We start from the raw sequence: 21,503 nt of genomic DNA on the forward strand, positions 1-21,503 counted from the left end.
TGTGGAACATTGTGTTTAACCCTCTTTCTCTCACGTGCTTACGTGTCTTTGAGTCCTTCTGCTCCGTGGTCCCCAGCTGGGACTGTGCACTTTTGGAACTACGCCTTTTGGTCTGATCTGTCTCATAACTCATTTCATCTCTTGAGTTTGGCAAAGCCACGGATGCACTTGAAGTTGGTGTTTCATGTTTTCATTTGTTGACATCCGCACCAAGCCCCGTGCTAGCAGTGCGGGACCAGGGACGGAGACGAGTGATTTTGGGTCCTCTCGTTAGAACGCAGACCGTCGCCACACCTGGACTTTTAATCTGCTCGGCTGCAGATCATCAGAGCGATAGCATTTTTTGTAGCTTCAAGAAAATCAAAATGACAAAAGATCATGCCGGTTTCCCAAGATGAATTTAGACTGCTTCAGTTCTCATTGGTTAAAATTCTTAGTTTTCAGTAAAGGAGCAAACTGTTACGACCTAAATGGTCCTCGCAGGTTTCCTCGCAAACAGGAGAAGTGATGGAAGCTGTGAGAGAGTTGAGCTGTGGCGCCCCCCACAGCTCTCTGTCCCCGGAGCAGAGGTCAGCACGGCCGCCGGCCCCTGACTCCCGCGGGCAGGCAGGACGGACGGATGGCAGAAGGCAGAGGGAGGCACCTGCGGAGCCCAGAGACAGGAGAGCCAGCGGGGCTCTGTTCTTCCTGAAGAAGGCTGACCGTGTCTTCCTTTTTCAGTCAGTGCCTCAGCCACATAAATGGGCTATAGTTTCCAGCAAGTAACTCCTTGTATTTCTTTTTAAATTCTTAAAAAAGTTTTAGGTCAAGTCAGTTGTTTCAGACAGCTTGCCACACACATGTGTTTTCACATTCCAAAGCTGTATCTAAAACAGTATGTTAGGTTTTCCATCAAATGCATATTTAATGTTTTGCCTGCCCCTAATGTAAGTAAAACGCTGCTCAGCATGCATAACTGGTAGAATATAGAGGGTTTATTTAAAGAGTATTAATTTGATGCTGAACTTTCCAGGGTACCCATTGGCTGGGGCACCTGCATTTCCCTGCGGTGACATTCTCAATCTAAAAATCACTTAAGTGAGAAGAGAAATTCGATTGTAGTTGTAGACAAGAATAATGTGGAAAAGTTTCTTTGCAGCACTATTTTGGACCTGCACCAGAGCGGATGCCGAGGTAATCTATCAGTTTGTGAGTGTCTACAAAATGCAACTCTCTAGATAACAGGTTTAAAGTAAAGATTTAATACAGTCTCCATCTCCTATGATGTTGCAGTGACAGTTTAAAACTCATTCTCTAAATCTCAGCAGACTTTATAGCTAGCAGTGGGCCAATATAAAGTTTAATAGCATTACAACACATAAATCATCTTTTAAAGATGCTACTAGTAGCTCCAATATTAAATGCAGACAATCGCCTGTGTTATAAATAATTTATCAAACACCATTTCAGATTAGCCTTCCATGCTGAGTTATTTATTTTAGCCTTTTCTGTACGATTCCTAAGGCACTTTTTGAAAGATCCATTACTGGTCAGTTTAATGAACTTGGGGGTCTGTTTTGTCCCCTCAAGCACTCGGGTACAGCTGTGGTGACCATTACATGGCCGACGTGGACCTCTTTGTGCCTTTTACAAGTGCTGCCCATTTGTCATGTAGCGGTAAATGGAGCTGCACATTGGAGTCCAGGGACACATTGCACGATGCAGTGATGGAGACAAACAGATAGCTCTATAAAGTGCTGCTTGTCACAGCTGACTTGTAGCACAGTACATCACTCTTATTGTAATCTCATTTAAGAAGCCGGCGTGGCCCGGGGGACTGATATTCCCAGTTAGTTTGGTCTTTGTAGCCATAAAGCAGGAAGTGCTCCTTTTATATTCTCTGAACTTTTAGGGAGTGTGCTATTTGCTTGGATTAATTATTACAGGAACTTCACAGAGCTGGGTGCAGATTTGTCAGCAGGTCTGTCTGGACCTCCTCTTCCTGGCCTGGGGTTTGATCCAAGCCGTCACTGCTTAGAGATAAGTTGTATCTGTGTGCTTCCAGGAGCCCTCTGGCTTGCTTTAGTAAATAAGTTACCTTTTACTAAGCAACAGCTATGTGCCAGACACTGTCATAGGTGCTTTCTGTACCTTATTTCTAGTTCTTGCAGAAGTCTGTGGTAAATCCTCTTTTATCATCACTGTGCTATAGGGAGGGAGAGTAAACTCGGAGAGGTGAAGGGACTTGCCCGTGTTTGCATAGCAGTAAGCAGGAAACAGGATCCAGACCCCATCTGTCTGCCTCCACTGCTGCCACAGTAACTCTTACTCACCAGGTGGTGGTGGTGTCTCAGAGTAAAAGGAAGCAGCCGTTGGGCCGTTTTCCCAGTAGCCAGGACGGGTCCTCCTGGTCGGTGTGCACCCAGATCCAAGCTCGCCTGGGACTCTCAGCGTAAATCCATGAGCAGCTGTCTGGGGGAGAATGCTGGCCTGGCGGTGGGAAAGAGCAGGGCACCTGGGTCTGACCAGCTGGGGCCACGGGCTCTGCAGGGTCCTCGTCGGAGCCCCTCTACTGTCACAGCTGTCCCCAGGCAGATGCTACTCAGAACTCAGGTTGCCCCTCGGCTTCCAGAAAAGGGAGGCGCAGTTTCCCTATGAAGAATGAATCCTAAAGGAAGAAACAATGCTTCCTGCATTTATTGTGGGCCAGAGATGGATAAAAATGTGGTGTTTTCCCCAGCTCTTGCGTTTAGTTTGTGGTTTCTTCTCAATGGTATTCTTAAATATTTGGTAGAACTTGTTAAAGACAAGAGTTGTTTAATTGTGAGACTCCACTATAAAGAAAACACAGTATGAATATGCCCAGTAGCATATTTGCATATGTGTCTAGAATTCCGAGCATAGAAATACAGTGGTAAAAGACAGTCTTTGGCATACGAAGCATTTCCTGGAGCACAGTAGGTGTCTTCTAAATATTTGTTGAAGACCTGAACTATTGTACGTAATGGGTAGACAACAAGCCCTTGGTGATTTTCACCCTATTTGCGTTTTGAGGGGTTTTGGTGGGGGTGGGTGGTATGTGAAATAAGACATGAGTTCTTCATACTGATCTCTGCCATATTATTACATTATAGGAATGTTTAAGAGGTGGCCTGTGGGCAGTCTGGGAAACAGCGCTCCCTCACCAGTTACGGAAATGACTGTTGGAGGAACTGCTAGTTGGCCCAAAGATTAATGGGCAACCACCATCCTCCTCTTCAACATGCCCAGCTTCTAAAGATCTTAGGTGACTGAGGAGTGACATACCCTGAGTAGGAAACTGCTGTCCACTGTCCCTAACTCACCGAGTCAGCTGAGCAGGTTACCTGTGAGCTGGTATGGTGCTGTGGCATTTTGGCTCTGAAGGCCAGTGGACCTGTTTTACTGGTTACTAGCTTGGTGACCGTGGGCAAGTCATTCCCTCTCTCAGCTCTAGTTTCTTTTCAGTACTAACGTCAGAAGAGTGTTAAGGGCAGAGGTAAAAATGATGATCGGCAATATGCCTAACTTAGTACCTGGCACATTATGATAGGTGCTCAGTGAAATGTAAGGTTCATTCCATTCCATTTCGTAACATAGCTTCAGCCCTGTGTATAGGAGATGCGGGTGGTACCCCAGACTTGTGAGACTTTCTTCCTTAAGGAACTATCATCTCTAGAATTGGTGGGGAGGAAAAGAATTTGAAAGGTATATTTTCCCAATTTTTAAAAGCCTTTTATACTTAAATTATAGCACCTATGGTGATTTTATCAATAAATCAAGCTATACATAGTACATTTTGCACATTTTTAAGTTTTTTAAGTTCACCTACTTATATTACAGAGTATTTACAAAATAGAGGAAGATTCATTAACCTGTTTGATCTCTGCACTGTCACATTCCGATATCCGTGTGCCCAGTTTAATTCATGGACATTAGATTATGTATCCCATCCCCAAAAGTCCAGTGATTTGGGAAATTTAAGTTTGCAGTCAGTCCTAAGTGCTGCCTGTAGGGTAGTGACACCCACCAGGTGCTGTTGGCTGGCCCAGGGCACCGGCAGCAGTGGTGAGAAAAGCCGTGATGACAGAGCAAAGGAAATCCTCAAATAACAGAGAAGAGAAAGGAAGAGAAGAGGTTAGGTCAGGAGCAAGGGAATAAGGAAGGTGCCCTACACACGCACGCACGCACGCACGCACGCACCCACAGGTGCAACTGCGGTCATTTAAGAGAAACAAGTTGAAATGAGGCTCTGCAAACAAGTGTGTTAAGTTACTGGTTGGCTTTTGCTGTCTGTCTGGTAGCAGCAGCCATCTCCCTAAAATGCTTGCTTTGCAACCACCCTCACTGGCTTTTGGCCTGTTGAGAGCCCCAGGAGAGGATTCCTGGCCAGAGGATCCTTTTTGAATGGATTCTCATGGGGCTATATGTGCACAGAGAATAACCAGCTCCCTCGGTCCCACATAGGTGCCACTCAGCAAGTGAAAAAAAAACCTGGTGGCATGAAGATCAGAATAACCCCCCTAGCTCCTACTGCTGGGTTGCTGAGGACCCCACTTCCGGCAGAGCCCTCTCTGTCCTTCTCCGAGTCTGTAGAGGGTGCTCATGTCCCTGGAATCCCACTTTCTGGCCTAGGGCAGGCAGAGGAGCAGGAGCCCTGAGTGGCTCAGATCTTTTCACAACAGAAAGTCAGCAATCTGCCCTTTGCTGATCTCAGACTGGACTTTGGGGCAGAGAGTGTATTTCTCAAAAGGGTGATATTTAGATGAGCTCTTTAGTTCAGCTTGCATGCTTATGGACTCTCACATGCTGGTGAATTAGGAAAGGGCAGCACAGGTTAGAGTCCCTTCCTTGGGAGAATGATTGTTTTTGTCCTTGTTGCCCGAAGAACTTGTACTTGATGTTCCCCACATCCCACCTTGCTGCCTCCATTACCTGCCTTCTGTTTTACTCCCTTGTTTTCGGTGTGTCTGTCACATGGCCTTCCAGCCCTTCCTGAAGCGTGGCTGGCCCAGCTAGTGTCCCCACAGCCCCTTCTCAGTTCTCCGTCAGCCCGTATCACACCGCCGTGTAGTTTCTTAAGTTGGATACCCCTGCTGGACTCTATAAACCCCTACAGGGCAGAGACCTGGGGGTCTCATCCATCTCTGCAGCCCTGGCTTCTAGCATAGGTCCTGGCGTGTGAGAGGCCTTCTCGAGTAAGAAATGACTTAATCCACTTAAGTAACTGTTGGTGACTTAGACTTGCTTCTAAAACGAGTAGGAGAGGGGCACCTGGGTGGCTCAGTCGGTTAAGCCTCCGACTTCGGCTCAGGTCAGATCTCACGTTCATGGGTTTGGGCCCCGTGTCAGGCTCTGTGCTGACAGCTAGCTCAGAGCCTGGAGCCTGCTTCCGGTTCTGTGTCTCCTTGTCTCTCTGCTCCTCCCCCTCTCATGCTCTGTTTCTCTCTGTATCAAAAATAAATAAAACATTAAAAAAAAAAAGATTTAAAACGAGTAGGAGATTGATTCAAAGAAATGAATCACTCAGTGAACATGTACACTCTTTAGAAGAAGGCAGTAAATTTTTTGGGTAAGAGGTCCTGCTCTTGGCTTTGCCACCATTTTTTAGAACTATAATGTTTTGGTGTAGCCCCCACCCCCCTGCAATGATATTGACTTCTTCACTATGTTATCTGGAATCAGGTTCCAACCATTATTGAACATTTTTGACCAGGGGTTAGCAAACTACAACCCGAGTGCTAAATCTAGCCCACTGCCTATTGTTAATAAAGTTTTATTGGCACACAGCCACATACATTTGTGTATATATTGCTATGGCTGTTTTGTGCTCCTGTGACTGAGTTGAGTAGTTATGACAGGGACAGGAGATCTACAAAACCTAAAATATTTACTACCTGGCCTTTTACAAGAAAAGTGTACTGACTTCGATTTTCAGTGATCAGTTGCTGTCTGTCAGCCCATAGTCCTCAGTCATGCAGTGATTATCTTGATGTGAAGCAGCATGTTGAAGAAGGGGTATGTGCATAGAGGGTCTGAAATGCCTAGTTCCAGCACTTGCCAGCTGAGGGACATTCAGCAAACTGTTGTACTTGGAGACCTTTTCTTCATCTATAAAATGGGCATTGAAAATGGCTACGTCTCGTCTCGGGTGACTCTGTGCACTGCTTGGGAAAGCCCTTCCTGATGGCAGAGCAGGCCCTCAGCCTGACCGTGGGTGTTACTGTTGCCATTCTCTTTCTCAGGAGGAGGAAGCCAAGAAGCTGGTGAGTGAAGCCATTGCAGCTGGCATCTTCAATGACCTGGGGTCTGGAAGTAACATTGATCTCTGTGTCATCAACAAGAGCAAGCTGGACTTTCTCCGCCCATACTCCGTGCCCAACAAGAAGGGCACTCGGTGAGTGAAGATGAAATTCTGCCTGTGCCCCCTAACTTCCTTGGCCACTCTCGATCTCTCCGTGGCATTTCAGCAGGGTTTTCTCGATTGTTACCCACGTTAGGTTTAAGTAAATCCAGTGTCCCCAGGCCGGCCTTACACAACAGTTCTCAGTCATTATTTGCTTTATTTGAGTGATTTAAATTGAAAATGTCGAAGGAGAGGCAGAGCAGGGCCCAGGAAAGAGCCCTGCCCTGGCGGGTTGTGGGGAGAGGTTCGAATCACCTGCTGTTCTTTCTCTGGTCTCTTGAGCCCGTGAGGTCTGTGAGAAGCGTGTTGCAGGGAAGGCAGCCCATAGCTTTTCTCAGAGTGGTCCAGGAGTCGTAAGTGGGTAGAAGCCATTGGTTAGGAGTCTCCGAAAGTTAGCCTGGGAGCTCCCTGGTGCCTGCTGGCCAGGGGGCCCTGCCAGTTAGCCTGTGGCCTGTGCTGAGCCGGCCCCGTGTGTCAGTGGTACGGCCCGGGCTAGCACTGGGGGACTGGATGATTTGCTGACTAGAACGGGAAGGTCTGCAGCCCTTGTGGCTGGTGTGTGCGGATGAGCTGTGCATTTGTGGTCTCCCGGGGCTGTCCGGCTGTCCTCTGGCTCCGTCTGCCCAAGACGGGGCTCCTGGGCGCTGCTTCCGGCTGCGTTCATACGAACGTGGCAGGGCAGGATTTCTAAACTCGACCACTTCCCGTCCTGCCCACAGCCAGGCCAGAGTGTGTCAAGCACATCACCTTCTGGAATGGTTCCTTTAACGCTCACTACATATACCCAGATTCCAAATTGGGAGTAATCCCATGGAAGGAGTAGAACATTGAGAACCAGCATGGCACTCAGCGTTACAGGAACTCCCGTGCGCTCATGACAGGGTGCGGCAGCTCAGCAGCAAGAAGTTTGGCTCAGGGGTGGGAGAAATGTCATTGCCCATGGCCTGGCATGGTGACTTTGGGTGTGTCACTCTCCTAGTCTTTGAAATGATGGAGCTAGATTGGGTGGTCTCTGATGACCTGGGGGCTGCGGGGGGTACCTGGGGCCTCGAGCAGGGAAGGAAACCACCTTTCCTGGGGCTGTACTGGGGGAGCCAAGCTCCCTGATGGCCTGCCTCCCCGGGTTTACAAGATGCTGCATGAGCTGAGCAAGTCTGTGGTGAAGAGTTCGGGGAGGGGGCGTGGTTACCCTCCATCCAGACTGAACAGTGTCCTGGGTGAGGATTCTGGAAGCCACGTTTGAGCTGTGAAAAGTAGTATTTGTGTTGGACAAGGAACCTGTGCCCAGCAGTGGCACATTGTAATTCTTGGGGACGCGGTCTTCCATCTATAAGGGAGATTAAACACAGAGGCCCAGAAACAAAATGATCCCATCAGCTGGTTGTGAGGATTGGGTGAGGCGGTGTGCAAGGTGCTGGGCCCTGCGGCAGGCGCCATGCGGCATCAGGCCCTGTGACAGCAGTGCACACGCTGGGATCTTACCGTCATCTTCTCTGCCAGTGGCTGAGTGGCCGGGCACTCCCTGGGGTCGGGAAACCTTTCCCGGAGCTGGCAGTCCGGGCGGGGGCGGAGCCTTAGGCCTGGGCAGGTGCGGACCTGGGCCTGCACCTTCCTACAGGCTCTGCTCCCAGCCCTCTGCAGCCCTGCTTTGCCAAGGAGGCCCTCCCTGCGCGCCAACCCCGGCGCCATAACCCAGGGCTGTGAGGCGGCTCTTGCGCCCACGCCTCCCACAGATGTGCTTCAGAGGAGCTGGGCACACGGGAGCCACGTGCGGCTCCAGCTCCAAGATGACAGGCTGCCAGGGGTCGGTCTGGGGGAAGGAGCCACGTCTTCACAGTAGCAGGGGAGGGTGGGGTACATCTTTAAAAGGTGCTGCCGCCCCATCCTTCGGAGAGTGTGGTTGGGACGGAAGGTTTAGCAGAAATGAAGCCAGCCGTTCTAGGCTGCTCAGCCTCCTGATTTACACAGAACTCTGACGTCACACACTGTTTTCTGCCTCCTGCTCCCTGTTGGAGCACAAGTGCCCATTCGAGGGGGTGATTTTTGAGGAGCACGTGGCCAGGGCACAGCTAGCAGCCTTCTGCTAGTCCGTGCCAGATTGACAGAGCTAACGTCCCAGCTGGGGACAGACCAGAACAGTTGGATTTGCACTGCTGTGTGACGGTATTTGTAATTCCTGGCCCCGATGTGAGAATTAGCAGCTCAGACGTGGATCTTAGAGACTGCTGTGCTCAGAGAAACCGCTGTCTAGTCCCTCCGAGAGAGAAGGTGTGGGGCGTGTCGTGGAGGTGACCCGCCACGCCGGCTCGGGCAGCAGGTGACTCTTCTCGAGGCTGGCGAGTGTAGTCTGAAGTGACAAGCCCAGAGTCCGGCTGTGGGTCATTTTTATACTTATAATGTTCTTAAAGTGTTTAAGATAAGACTTAAGTCCTTTTTTCTGTACAAGAGAAGGACGACGGCAGCCTAATGTTAGATCTGCTTCCCGCCGATACTGAAAGGTGCTCCTGGGAGGCTGATGCACAAACGACCAAGTGCTTTCCAGCATCTTCTGGGGATGGTGAGGCGGTGGGGAAGGAAATCCCAGTGCCCATTAAGTGCCAGGTGCTCTGTAGTACTCTTAATGCACATCTCTCCCAGGCGTCCCCATTTTGTGGCACTTGAGCACTGAGGAGAGTGGCCTTGGGACAGTTGAACCCCGCAAGGCTACAGAGGCGGGAGCCAGGCGAGCCAAGCTCTGCGGCCGGGCCTGCTTGCTGCCTTGCCTGAGCACGAGTCCCTCCAGCCCTGCGGGGCCCCTTGAGGGGATCCTAACTCGGCTCTTGTTTTCCTCCCATTAGGTTTGGCCGGTATAGATGTGAGAGAGGGACCACTGCAGTCCTCACTGAAAGAGTCACTAACCTGGAAATCGAGGTGCTGGAAGAGGCCGTGCAGACAATGGACACTTCCTGAATGGTGTCCGCGGACGGGTGGTTACTGATCTGCGGATGGGGGGCCGCGGGGGCTCCCCCATAAGATACTCTTTTGGCAGTGTGTGCTGAATGGAACCCAATAAAAATGAAAACCAAACCGAGTGGCTGAGGCCTGGGGGCTGTGTGGTGTTTTGGCCACCAAGGCTCAGTGACCCGGCACGTGAGCGACGCAGCCCTCCTGAAAGCAGGCGAGGCTCCTGCTGCAGAATTCCGGGGAGCTTCTCCCCACCTCAGGTGCTAACTGCTTCTCTTTCTTCAGGGCCGTCCCAGGTTTCCTGCTCTGTTTACTGAGGGTGAGGGCAGCACAGTCTTTTACCTCAGCGGCCAAATAGGAAAGAGGTGGTGACGATCAGTTCTGAGTGCCCAGAAAACGCAGGTAGGTTAGGCGGACACTTCGCTTCTCCGTGGCTGGGAAGACGGGGTGAGCTTCGCCTGGGCCGGTTTCATGGGCATCAGAGGGATGCTTTGGGGCTGTTTGTAATCATTAGGATACCTCCTTTCACAGCACTCGGGCCTGCGGGTCTCACGCCTCCAGAGCGTGCCATAGGAGGCGGTGTTGAATGTTGAGGGCACGCAGAAAGCAAGTTCATCTGGGTCTGAGGCAGAGTCTGCCAAGGGTGACACAGCAGAGGCTCAGAGCCCTAAGCAGAGTATGTGTTAGGAAAAAATCCTGTGTGGAATCAGAAAAACTTGCAGCGGGAAGGGCTAGGCAGGAGCTCGGGGCGGGGCTCTCCCCCAGAGACAGCAGGCTGGGGTGCATGAGAACGTCCCGGCACCATGGTCTTCCGGAGTGAACCCCCTCTCAGTCCAGCCCCCTTGTCAGAACTGTGGGGAGGGGGCTAGTGAGAACAGTGGAATTACTCGGGGCAGCATTTGGCTGACAATTGTCAAAATTATCTGGGGAGCTTAAGAAAATTCCAAGATGCCTGAAAATGCCTGGGGCCTGAGAGGTTTTAAAGGCGTCTCAAGGAATTTGGCTGAGACATGAAGCGGTTTCAGAATTAGGACTTCCTGAATTGTACACACTCCTTCACAGAAGTGACCCCTCTCACCCCATTTTATTTCAAACATGGAGAACAAGTACAAAGCAAAAGGTGCATCTGAAGAAAATGTCTCAGACCCGACAGTGTTACAGTAGAACAGAGGTCACACATGGAGACAGAGTAGGGGCCCAGCCCGAGTCCTTCGTCCCCAGGGAGGCCTGGGTCCCGGGTCAGCAAGGTGGCTGCACTTAGCACCTGACCAGGACGCCAGCAGAGCGGGCGGGCGTGTCTCTCTCTGGAGGGCTGAACTGTCACCAAGTCAACAGGTGACAACTTAGACCATTTGAGGATTAACTTGAGTATAAAAGCAATTTCCTTCAGAGCTTGAGTTTTCCTTAAGTTCACATTTATAAATTAGTCTTCACAGTTAATCCTATTTGGGAACAAGAAATAAATGCACAGAGTTCTGGTTTCCTACACATGATATAGCTGTATGTTAATTCTTACATGGTCTGTGACTTCAGTTTTGTGAAGGTGGAGGTGGCTGCTGTTTGGGGATCACTTACAATGAGCTAGGCAACTTGCATGTTTTAGTTCAAATTCTGTCAGCGATGCTGAAAGTAAATATTCTTAGTCCCATTTTACAGGTGAGGAAACTAAGGCTCAGAGAGGTGAAGAAAGTTGCCTGGGGCCGTGGGAGGAAGCTGGAGACCAGAACTGGTACTGAGAACAGCCCGCAGGCGTGTCTCATATTTGTGTGTTTTGTATCCCATGCTTCCTTCCCACGCGGAAAACGCTTCCCACTGATTGTTAAATGACGTGCCAGCATTCGAGCAGGTGACGAGGTGCCCAGCATGTGGCCGGTGGTCAGGGGACACACAGGGCTTCCCAACACTGCCTGCGAACCTCTGTGCCCGGTGCCGGGTTCTCCTCCGCGGCCTTCAGCACGTTATAAACGTAGATAAAAATATTAGGAAAATCTCCACTCTATTAAAAAAAAATGATTTCCACTTTAGCCTTTTACGACAGAGCAAGCACACAGCTTGATTTTTTTTTTTTGAAAAGATTCTAAGAGCTAAACCGAACTTGCTACTAACCATTTTGAAAGGCTCACCACACATCCCACGGTCTCCTGCAACTTTCCTGTTCTTACAGACCTCGACAGGTCACTGAAGGAATTACCCTAAAGATTCACATTTCAGTCCAGATGCAAGGGGCGCGGCAGTGGCTCGGGAGCCACCCACCCTTGCTAACAACCCAGCTGAGATTGCCCACAAACAGTTTAAAAGAAAGGACTTTCGAATTTTGACAACCAGTTAGCGAGTGACCAGTGCCCCTCCCCCCAGCTGCTCTGCATTCGGCGTCTGCTGTGAAGCCGGGCCCTCCCCTCCGGGGAACCCGCTGCACCCTCTTGTCTTAGCTGATCTAGGCTACCAGGCGGCCACTTTGGAGAGAAGACTCAAGTAAGGCAAAGTGGTGCGGCTCTGATAAGGCACGCTGCGTCCACAGTCAGGTGCTTGACGTCCACACGTGCATCTGTTTGGCAACCTGGTGCACATATTCGCTGTCCGGTCTCTGGTTGGGGTCGGGGTAGATGCACATACTGACCAGTTCTCGCAACTGTAAGGGAGAGAAGCCGGTGTTACTTGTCAGGAAGCAGCCTGTGAGGCTCTGGCGGCACCTTGCCTGCCACTCCTTCAGCCCTCGCAGTGCCCACAGGGTGAGGGCTAGCGCATCGGAAGTGACGGATGTGCAGTCACGGCCACCGCAGAGAGCCAAGACCAGTCCTATGCCTGTCTGGCCCCAAAGGCCACTTTGCAAGTGGGTATGTCCAAACACAGGGGTGGGGGGGGTGGGGGGGTGGGGTGTGTGTGTGTGTACACGTGTACACTCACGAGTGTGTGTCTGCTGTCAGTCATGCAGATAACCCAAACCGGAGGACAAAACTCAAGGCAAAGGCTTATTGATCCTAATAAATGCATTAACATGCAGCAGGGCTGCAGTCTGCCCACCCCCGGCCTCTTTATTGTGCTCATGAAAGACGAAGCTTTTAATTATACAGACACCGAAGGCTGCTCCCGCCTGGGGTGGGGGAGGGGCACCTTGAGCCTCTGATCACCTCGGTTCTTCTGATAGCCAGAGTGCCAATTATTTTAATGGTAATTAAAATAATGACCTTAAAAAAGCCTACATCTTAACTTGCATCACTGGGCTTGCCGCAGTTTCTTCACTTAAATACCTGGTGCTGGAGGGGCTGGCCGCAGGGCTGGGGCAACAGAGAGGCGGTTTGTCCCCAATAATGGGGCTCACGTGGACTCAGTGGCTGTGCCCAGGGAGTCTGGGGAGGGTGCAGGGGTCACATAGAGGCCCCGGGGCTACTGTACGCGCTCCACTTTTCACACCTGAGAGGTTTCAAGCTGCACACGAGCTTTTTCCGGGTCAGGCATTGTGAGCATGCCCTCCAACCCACGCGCTGCCTTTTTGGGGTTCCGCTGCTTTAGAGGCGCTGGGAAGCCCCGGCCTGGCGCTGCGGCTGCCTGCGAGGCGCTCATACTGTTCACAGCCTTGCAGCAGTCGGCGGGAGGTAGTGGCAGGCCCCTGACAGGTTCGCATACCCAGGAAGAACAAATGGCAGTAAAGTCACCGGGACTCCCAGTTACTCATCTGTGAGGAGACTCCGCAGTTGGCAAGTAGTTTGGTCAACTTCAGAAATCAGGAGAAACAAACAATAAAGTGCCTTTATACCCATTTCTAAGAGGTGATGTACACTCTGAAAGTGAGGTGTGCTGAGCGACTCCGGCGCTAAGAAGCACCTTGCTTAACACACAGGCTAGAAATGCCGGGTGGACTGGGTGAACACCAGGTGCTCTGGGGAGAATGAGGTCACAAAGTTGGAATGACTGATCTGGGAGCGGGGCCGCTGAGGGCTTTACTCAGATTCATTCATTTTAGCTTCTGTCTGTAAGGAGAGAAGTGATCTATCTGCTCCAAGTTGTAAGTCTAAGCTTCTACATGGTACAGATTTCCACATTTTTTTAATGTTATTTATGTTAGAGCACACGAGTGGGGAAGGAGCAGAGAGAGATGGAGACACAGAATCCGAAGCAGGCTCCAGGCTCTGAGCTGTCAGCACAGAGCCTGACGTGGGGCTAGAACTTGTGAACCGTGACCTAGAACTTTTGGTTCATGACCTGAACCAAAGCTTGATGCTAAACTGACTGAGCCATCCAGGTCCCCCCCCCCCAATTTAAAAAGGTAAGAAATGAAGGGCCCCTGGGGGCCCAGTCGGTTAAGCATCCAACTCTTGATACTGGCTCAGGTTGTGATGTTGCGGTCATGGGATCAAGCCCCTCATCGGCTTTATGCTGAGCATGGAACCTACTTGGGATTCTCTCTCTGCCCTTTCCTTGCTCGTAGGTGCGTATGTACATACACACACACACACACACACACACACACAGTCTCTCAAAAACAAGAAAGGTAAGAAACTAAATGCAACTATTAACTTGGTAAAGAAATCTAGTTTTTCCTTTCCTACCAACTTCCATTCCAAAGCACTTCCACCTCTTTCAACAATATGTAGAACTATGTAAACCACTGAGGCAAAAGCCATGAGTACTAAATAAACCCCAAAGGATGTGCACCCCTGATCCTCTCTCCCTCTGGGAGTGTGTAGCCAGTGAGCATGGCGTTAAGTATGAAGGCTGCCAGAAGAAGGGCGGCTGATGACCCATGTGCTTGGCCTAACTGGACACAGGGTTCAAGCACGATGGGAGACCTGGTCTCCGCAGCTCGAGCCCTTGGGAGACACGGGCTGCTCCTTTCGGAACCTTCAGGATTGGGATTGCAGTGAGCTGCACAGGCGGCATCTCCTCCCATCTGGACAACCGGGTGTTGAAGACACATGCCATCATGTCATAGTGGTTGGGGGCAGAGTCTCTGGGTCCAAATCCTGCCTTCACCACTTCCAAGTTATGTAACCTCAGGAAAGTTACTTTAACCTGTGTCTCTGTTTCCTCAGTAAAATGGGAATGGCATGGGGCGGGGGAGGGCTCAATGGTAAGTCATAAATGTGGGCTGTTATCGTGACACACGAGCCTGTGGTCAGTGTCGGCCTGGTGGTAACTGAGCACATCACATGCATTACCGTCATTCACCCTGTAAGATAGAGTCGAGGATTATCCCCACGTTGCAGATGAGGAAACAGACCCAGAAAGGACACCCAAGAACAGGGAAGGGAGCGCACAAACACCCGTCTACGCCCTTAGCCATGCTGCGCTGTAAACCTGCCATTTCGTCTTCACATCTGATTCACAAAGGGGAAATCTTAGCCCTATTTTCAAGAAGACTGAGCTGAGGAAGGGGACACTCCGCTAGTAGCTGGCACGACCCAATGCCAGACCTGTCCCTCTGCGCCCAGAGCCCTTGCACCCAGAGCAGAACGTTGACAGTAAAAACCCAAGGTGTGATTGAGGTCTGACAGTGAGGAGACCAGTCTGCTTGCCATGGTTTCCTGCCCTGGGAGCGGGATGGCAGCCAGCCGGGCTACGGGGCAAGCCAGGGCCCTGCCACCTCCTGCCTCCGCGTCTGGGTCCTGTGTCCGACGCCACATGGCGCCCGTCTCTGGGACCCGCGGCAGTGAGCGTCACACTCGAGCGCGAGCTGGGAGCCAAAGGGGCAGAAGTGCGCCGGCGGGGCTTCCCTGGCCAGCTCCTGCTGGATTCCGGGCCCGTGGGCAGGCCACATGCGGCCGCCGGGGGCCCACACTGGTGTCTCCCGTAAAATTAAGCTACTTCCCCCCCTCACGGAGTCACTTTCCCAGAAATCTCCACCCAGCGAGGGAACCAAGCTCCGCCCCACAGCCGAGGCACTGTGGAAACGCCTCCCTCGCGAGCCACTGCTGCAGTCGCAGGCCCCAGCCTGGTGGCAGCAAACCCACCTTCTCAGAGTAATGTTCTCCGGGAAGAGGCGGGTAGTCACACTGTTCGATCTTCTGACAGAGGGAGAAGAGATTCATCTTATCTCCATAGAAGGGGCTCTGGAGAGCGGCCATCTGCAAGGGGAGTGAGGGAGAAACATGAGTTTGCAGCCTTGAGGTCCAGGGACAAAGGGACCACTCCAGATTTGGGTGTGGCCCTTCTCTGGTCCTTGCTGTGACTGTCCAGCTGGACGTCTCCAAAACCCCGAGGAGGCTGGGACTCAATAGAAAGCAGTTTTAACGTGATCCTGGTCATATAAGCAATGTAAGTGGCGGGAGGTTTCAGTGACAAAACCTGAAAGGCACCAAGGAACAGGGAGCTGATACGGGGGCCAGCCATGCAGGCGCACCCCGCCTCACGCCTCTGTCCCAAGGCCCGAGTCGTGGTCGTGTGTGCGGGGCAGATGGGGAAGGAGGCTCCGCTCACGGGCACCCAGCAGGCTCGCTCCGGTGCACCGTCTTCCGTTTCTAAGAAGCAATTCCAAGGACAGCCATGGGAGGATGTCTGTGCGGTACATTTGGGAAATTATTTACCCAAGGACTAGCATTTTGAGGGGGTGGGGAGTGAGGTGGTTTTGGTCTTCATTCTGGCTGTTTCGCTAGCTGCTGTCCGAAGGCCTAGAGTTCAGGGCTCTCTGTGGAAGCCGGATGCCCGACATCAGTAGGGAGGAGGGGTGGGAGGAAGGCCCTGAAGCTCCAGGGTGGAAGGCGAGGGGTCGGGCCAGCCCCAGCTGCCCACAGTCCCAGCTCTGCACGCTTCCTGCTGTGCGCCTGCCTTTTGGTCTCAGTCTGTAAAGTGGACAGACGCTCCACGCGCAGGGCTGTGGTGAGGCGTGGCAGGCAGGAGCTGAGCAGTCACCAGCCCTGCAGAGGCCCATGGCACCGTGGCACCAGGGAGCCCAATGGGATCTCGCCCAGGCAGGGAACGACCAGGCTCCCCAGACTCCCCACCCCACCATTCTAAGTACTACTGGGGGAGTGTCCTCAAAGGGGGTACATGGGAGCTACGGGGTGGCTCCAATAGGCATCTAGTGGCAGCCCAGCGGCAGTGCCTGCCGGCCACATCTGCTGATTAGTCCATGATGGGGTTCAAGTGCTTCTGGTCGCTCTCACTGTTGCCCGCTGCCGCCGCAAGACAGCCCAGCACCTCCTGCTAACGAAGTGTGCCGGGTAATTGTGCCTGCCCATCCGTTGGGTCTCGGTTTCCTTCGAGGAGCCGGCTGCCAAGGCCAGTCTGCGCAGGTGCCTTGGCCAGGGGCTCCTGCGCTCTGGCTGTGCCGGGCCACTGGGCTACCTCAGGACTCCTCGTTGCCCTCAGGCCCCAAAGGGCAGACCAGCAAGTGCAATCTCAGGACACGGAGGAGCCCATGGGTGCTGGGTTTATGGGTGCCCACTAGCTTCAGTGTCCCGGTCTGCCCCCCATCCTCTGTTCACCCCCGTGAACAGGTCTGGTGGCCCCCAGAGCAGGGCCGGCCTCCCTCAGGAGGGCCCAGGGGGCTTCGGGCCCAGGCAGCATCCTTGGGTTTACAGACGGTTTTTGGGAAAGCAGCAAAGTGTGACCTGGAGACCCCGAGACTTTGTGGTTTCCTCTGACCCGGGTCCAGGCATCTGCCCGGGACCTCGTACCTGTGTGCCCAGGTACTTTCATGTGCTGTCATGTGGGCGTTTAGGGCCAGCCTCACCTCTCCTCCTGTGACCAGGGACTCCGACCCCCCTGAGGAGGGCTGCAGGGAGCGGCCTTGGTCCTCGGCAGGGCTGCGGGCCCTGCCAGCCGACGGCGAGCTGGCCTTACCACGGAGTGTGCAAAACGGCACCACACGGGTGATGCATTTCCAATAGTTAAAACGAGAGCCTCGGGTGCGAAGGGTTAATTGGGCAGCTTCAAAAGGACATCTGTTGCCACAGCAGAGAGCAGCTGAGGCTCTGGGGCGGTCACTCGGGGTGATCTGCGTGCCCTACGAGTTGTGGCTAGATGATTAAGACGGATTTTCCTGGAAAGTGTTTCTGTTCAGAGTACAAAGGACATTTAAAATGTTGGTCCACTAACACGGGCCCTGGCTTTCCACGTGTCAGAGCTGGGAGACTGGCTAAGCCCTTCAACAAGTCAATCTGACTTGCACAAACACTGCTGTTCAGCAGTCCCAAAGGGCCCCAGAAACTGGTGGCCTTCAGTGCACGGCCCCCCTCCTTCTGGCTCCACCAGAGGAGCCCTCGCTCCCGGCCTCCCCGCCGACAGCGGCTTCTCCGTCCACAGAGGCAGATCCTAGTGGCAGCGGCGCCACCCCGCCCCTCCAGCTGCGGGCCACGGGCCTTCCACCCGCATCAGGGCGCTGGGCTGTGAAGGGGCCCGGGGCTGCCCGAGATGCCGGGATTAGAACGATTACCCCGGATGATGAGATCCTCGCCCCGGCGACCGCCCACGTCTGCACGGGCGACGCGGTGAGCGAGGAGTCGCCGTTTGGGGCTGAGCCCGGCTGTCTCGTCAGGGCCGCTGGAGCCGTGGCTCTCAGCGCTGCTCCTCAGATGCAGAACTGTCCCTCTCTGGCGTTATCGGGATGACACGCGGCCGGGGACGTGAGGGGAGAGAGCTTGGAGAGACTGGTGTGCGATCTGAGATGTCACAGGAAGGAGGGCAACTGCCTTTGACTCCTGCTCTGTCAGGGCCTGCGACACCCGTCTTGTCACCTGGGATCCCCCAAAGGCCCACCACCAAGCGGTCTGCGCCCCTGCTCCACCGTGGGGTACAGGCAGCCAGCCGGGCACTCTCTGGGCCGAGCCATGATCCCAAACAGGATTCTGCACAAGGGGCGGCTGATTCTTAGTCTGTTTCCCCGGCTGCTTTCTTGCTGGGTCTCGGGCCCTCGGGGCTGCGGTGAGAGGCTCCCCCGCAGAGGATCCTGGGGCCAGATGATCCAACGCTTCAGCTCGTGCTCAGAGCTGAGCTCTCGTGTAAATAAAACACATTCTGCAGAGCCCGGGCAGTCCGTCGGGCACCTCCGTGGGGCGTGCTGGGTAATGAAAGCAAAGCCCCTGGCCTTCTAACACAGCCAAGCCCCGGCACCTCCGGGACAGAGGGGACGCCGCCGAAGTTAGTCGGGGCTTCTCACAACCTGGTCTTTCCTCTCCCAGGGGCTCTGGGCAGAGGCCCAAGGTCCCTTTCCCCACCAGCGGCACCTACTCCAGGGTGGGTCAGCTCCAGAAGGCCTGCACGGCCTGCCTGCCCAAGGCGTGGCTCCTGTCCACAGGGGGGTTGGCTCTGATAGGCAGCCTGGGGACCATGCCCGTCTTGGCCACGTTCTTGCTGTGTGACCCTGGGAAGTCTCTCTACTTCTCTGAACCTCAGTTTCCTCCCTTATAGCGAGGCTGGGACTGACCCAGGGTGATTTCCTGGGTTCACTCCAACAGCCTGGCAGTGTTCCCAGCTGCTGAGCCAACTGGCTTGTTTTTCCTGGTGCCACCTCTTCAAGATAGACCCTGGTCCGCAGCCACCCCTGGGGGGCACAAGCCAGTGCTCTGTGGCAGCTCCTCGCTGGCCACGGGTTGGTATCAGCATCTTAAAGTGACCTCAGGAGTTCCTCAGTGGATGCCTGGCTGCCCAGGTGAAAGGGGGCGTGGTGGGCTGAATTCAGGCCCCCAGCAATGTCTGCCTCTTAATCCTTGAAGCCTATAAACGTGTCACCGGGAGTCTGAATGTGACTGAATTAAGTCCCCCAGATGGGAAGTTGCTCTGGGTGGTCCACGTGGGTTCTTACATGAGGGAGGCCGAGGGGGCTTTGGCTACGGAGGAGGAGACGTGTCGCCAGAGTGCCATGAGGAGGGGCTCATTAGCCAAGGAATGCAGGTAACCTTTCCATTTTCCATGGACAAGGCAAGGAAATGGATTCTCTCTAGAACCTGGAGAAGGAACCGGCCTCACCAATGCCTGTTGTCCACTGAAATAGATTCTGGATTTCTGGCCCCCAGAACGCAAAGCAAGTAATTTCTGTTTTCAATGTTGTGGTGACACCTCCCAGCAGCCAGAGGAAACCAACATGGGCTGGGGGGGCTGTAGAGACTTCCAGTCCATCAGTCCGTGCTGGGGCTCAGGGGAGGGCAGGCCGGGCGGCATCGGCAGGTTGTCTGGCTCTGGGCTGTCCCGCCCCTCCCCCAGGCTCAGGTGTGTCCCTACAGAGCACCCCCCCCAATCCTCAGATAGGGTCTGGAGGGGCTGTGTGGGCGGGAGCCTCACTGTGGGCTCTGGCGCCCCGGGAACCACCACAGGCCGGAGCGCCAGCCGTGTCGGCGGGAGGCTTGCTCCCAGTTACCGAGCCCTGGGCCCAGATGCGTCTCCCTCCCCGTCTGTGGGGAAAACATCTGCTCTGCGCAGGGCTGGGGGCGCGGGGAGAGGGGTGGTGGCCGGCAGCAGAGCCCCTGCTGCCGACACCCTCCGAGGGGCTGGCCGTGGCTAACCACATCAACCACGCCAGCCCTCCTGTGTGGGAGGCCCAGGTCCACTGGGTGCAGATCAGTGCCCGCCGTCCCCAAGGACTACCATGCCCAAAAGACTTGACTGGTTTCACTGACTTCCCACTGCCAAAAGTCCCTCCTTGGCTGCCAGCTCTATGGCCCCACACGCTGCCAGCAAATAAACCAACCGCGCTGAATGACAGCCTGAAGCCGGGGAGCCACGAACACGGATGCTGCCTTGTTAGACATGCGTTTAGGTGCCGCGGACAGACTCAGAGGCCCGCCTCCCAGGAACCCACGAGCCGGGTGCTGCGGGGCTGGGCAGGCATTGGCCTCCAGGAGCCGAGACAGGGAGCAGGGCAGCTCTGTGATGGGGGCTTGGCATGAGCACAAGAGCCAGCTGCCATCCTCTGGCCCTGGGGAGATGGGCGCGGCCGCTCGCCACACTCCGGTCTCACACCCTGGTCGGTGTCAGTTTGTTTATGCTTGCAGACCCTCGGGGTTCACAGAGGCAGGAAGCAGCTTACGGAAATCCCAGACCCAGAATGGAAAAAGAAGAGGAGCAAGCCATCTGGGCCAGGAATGATACCCACGAAGGAAGGGGGACAAAGCTGAGTGCTCCGCGGAAAAGGGGGGCTGAGTTGCACTCTGGTTTCCTGCTGGCCAAAGCAAAAAGGGAAATGTGGCCAGCTGTGGGGTAGATGCCAACTGGTTGCCGGCACTGGGTCAGCAGCTCCACGCACTGTGGGGGTGGGGAGGGGGGGGGGGGGATAATGAGCTTCAGTGCCCTGCCTGCACTGCCAGAGGGCCTTCTCTAAGCCACGCTCCGCTGGTGCCTCATAGCAAGGGAGGGGGTGACCCCATTTTGTACTGGGCAACGGAAGCTCCTGGAAGGAGACGCCGGCTTGCCCCAGGACCTTATGGGGTGAGGGGGAAGCTGAGCTCCAAACGCAGGTCCTTTGCCCAAAGGGGCCCTTCACCAGGATCCTGCGCTCTCTCACCCAAATCACCACAGCCACACACAGTCGGATTCGAGGTCGCACCCCTGCCCCCGGCTACATGGAGGGCACGGGCCTGGTCCTGGGGAGACCAGGAACGGCAGCCCCTCCCCGTGAGGCCTGACCCCCGAGCGGACGATGCGCAGTTAGTAGGGGGAAGGAACTCCCTCCTCGGGCCCCAGCCAGGCAGGGGTGCAGGGGACAGAGCTGCGGAGGCAGGAGCAGGGAGCCAGGGCAGGGCAGGCTTGGCTTTGTCACTGGCCTCTGCCCTGGCGGCCGTGGTGTTCACCCGAGGAAGAGACTGTCCTGGGAGAGATGGCCGGAGAGACCCCGGGGTGAGGACTCATGCTGGGAGACAGACGCCAGCACCAGAGGTTCGAAGTGACTCTGGAGCTCTGCGCACCTGGCTTTCATTCATTCCAGGCAAAACCGAAGCAAACAAGCCCCCCGGGGGCTATTATGGAGGTGTAGACACGTGGGACACCCAGTAAAAGCGGGTTTCTTTCCTGTCATCCTTGAGGAGGGGAGTTCGGACTTTCATCTCTTTTCTCCTGTTGCTAAAGACGCTGATTCCCCTCCAAATTCCCTCCCGCTCCCAGTGTCCTTCCCAAGCGCCCACCCCCTGCCGCTCGACCACTCTGACTCCCAAACCCCACAGCAGCCAGACTGCGGGGGGAGACAGCGATGGGGGAAGGATACACACGCAGCCCTCTTCGGCCTGAGGGG

General features: G+C 54.2%; 2 protein-coding genes across 6 annotated transcripts in view; one reads left to right on the forward strand and one right to left on the reverse strand.

The window, feature by feature from the left end:
* PSMB7 (proteasome subunit beta 7) overlaps nt 1-9,473 on the forward strand; it is a 59,352-nt gene extending 49,879 nt beyond the window's left edge. The window contains exons 7-8 of the mRNA XM_029919570.1: nt 6,243-6,394; nt 9,241-9,473. Of these exons, the coding sequence (XP_029775430.1) occupies nt 6,243-6,394; nt 9,241-9,352 (264 nt within the window). The 3' untranslated portion in view covers nt 9,353-9,473. The remainder of the gene's footprint in view (nt 1-6,242; nt 6,395-9,240) is intronic.
* A 928-nt stretch (nt 9,474-10,401) lies between these two features.
* NEK6 (NIMA related kinase 6) overlaps nt 10,402-21,503 on the reverse strand; it is a 79,174-nt gene continuing 68,072 nt past the window's right edge. For 3 of the 5 annotated variants that reach the window (XM_029919567.1, XM_029919568.1, XM_029919569.1), the window contains exons 9-10: nt 15,295-15,408; nt 11,865-11,975 (exon numbers count right to left, since the gene is read on the reverse strand). In XM_029919567.1, the coding sequence (XP_029775427.1) occupies nt 11,865-11,975; nt 15,295-15,408 (225 nt within the window). Of the gene's footprint in view, nt 11,976-15,294; nt 15,409-21,503 lie in introns of all 5 variants that reach the window. The other 2 variants (XM_029919566.1, XM_029919565.1) reach the window with 1 other exon arrangement.

The sequence above is a fragment of the Suricata suricatta genome, chromosome 13 (genome assembly GCF_006229205.1).
Source record: "Suricata suricatta isolate VVHF042 chromosome 13, meerkat_22Aug2017_6uvM2_HiC, whole genome shotgun sequence".
NCBI lineage: Eukaryota > Metazoa > Chordata > Mammalia > Carnivora > Herpestidae > Suricata > Suricata suricatta.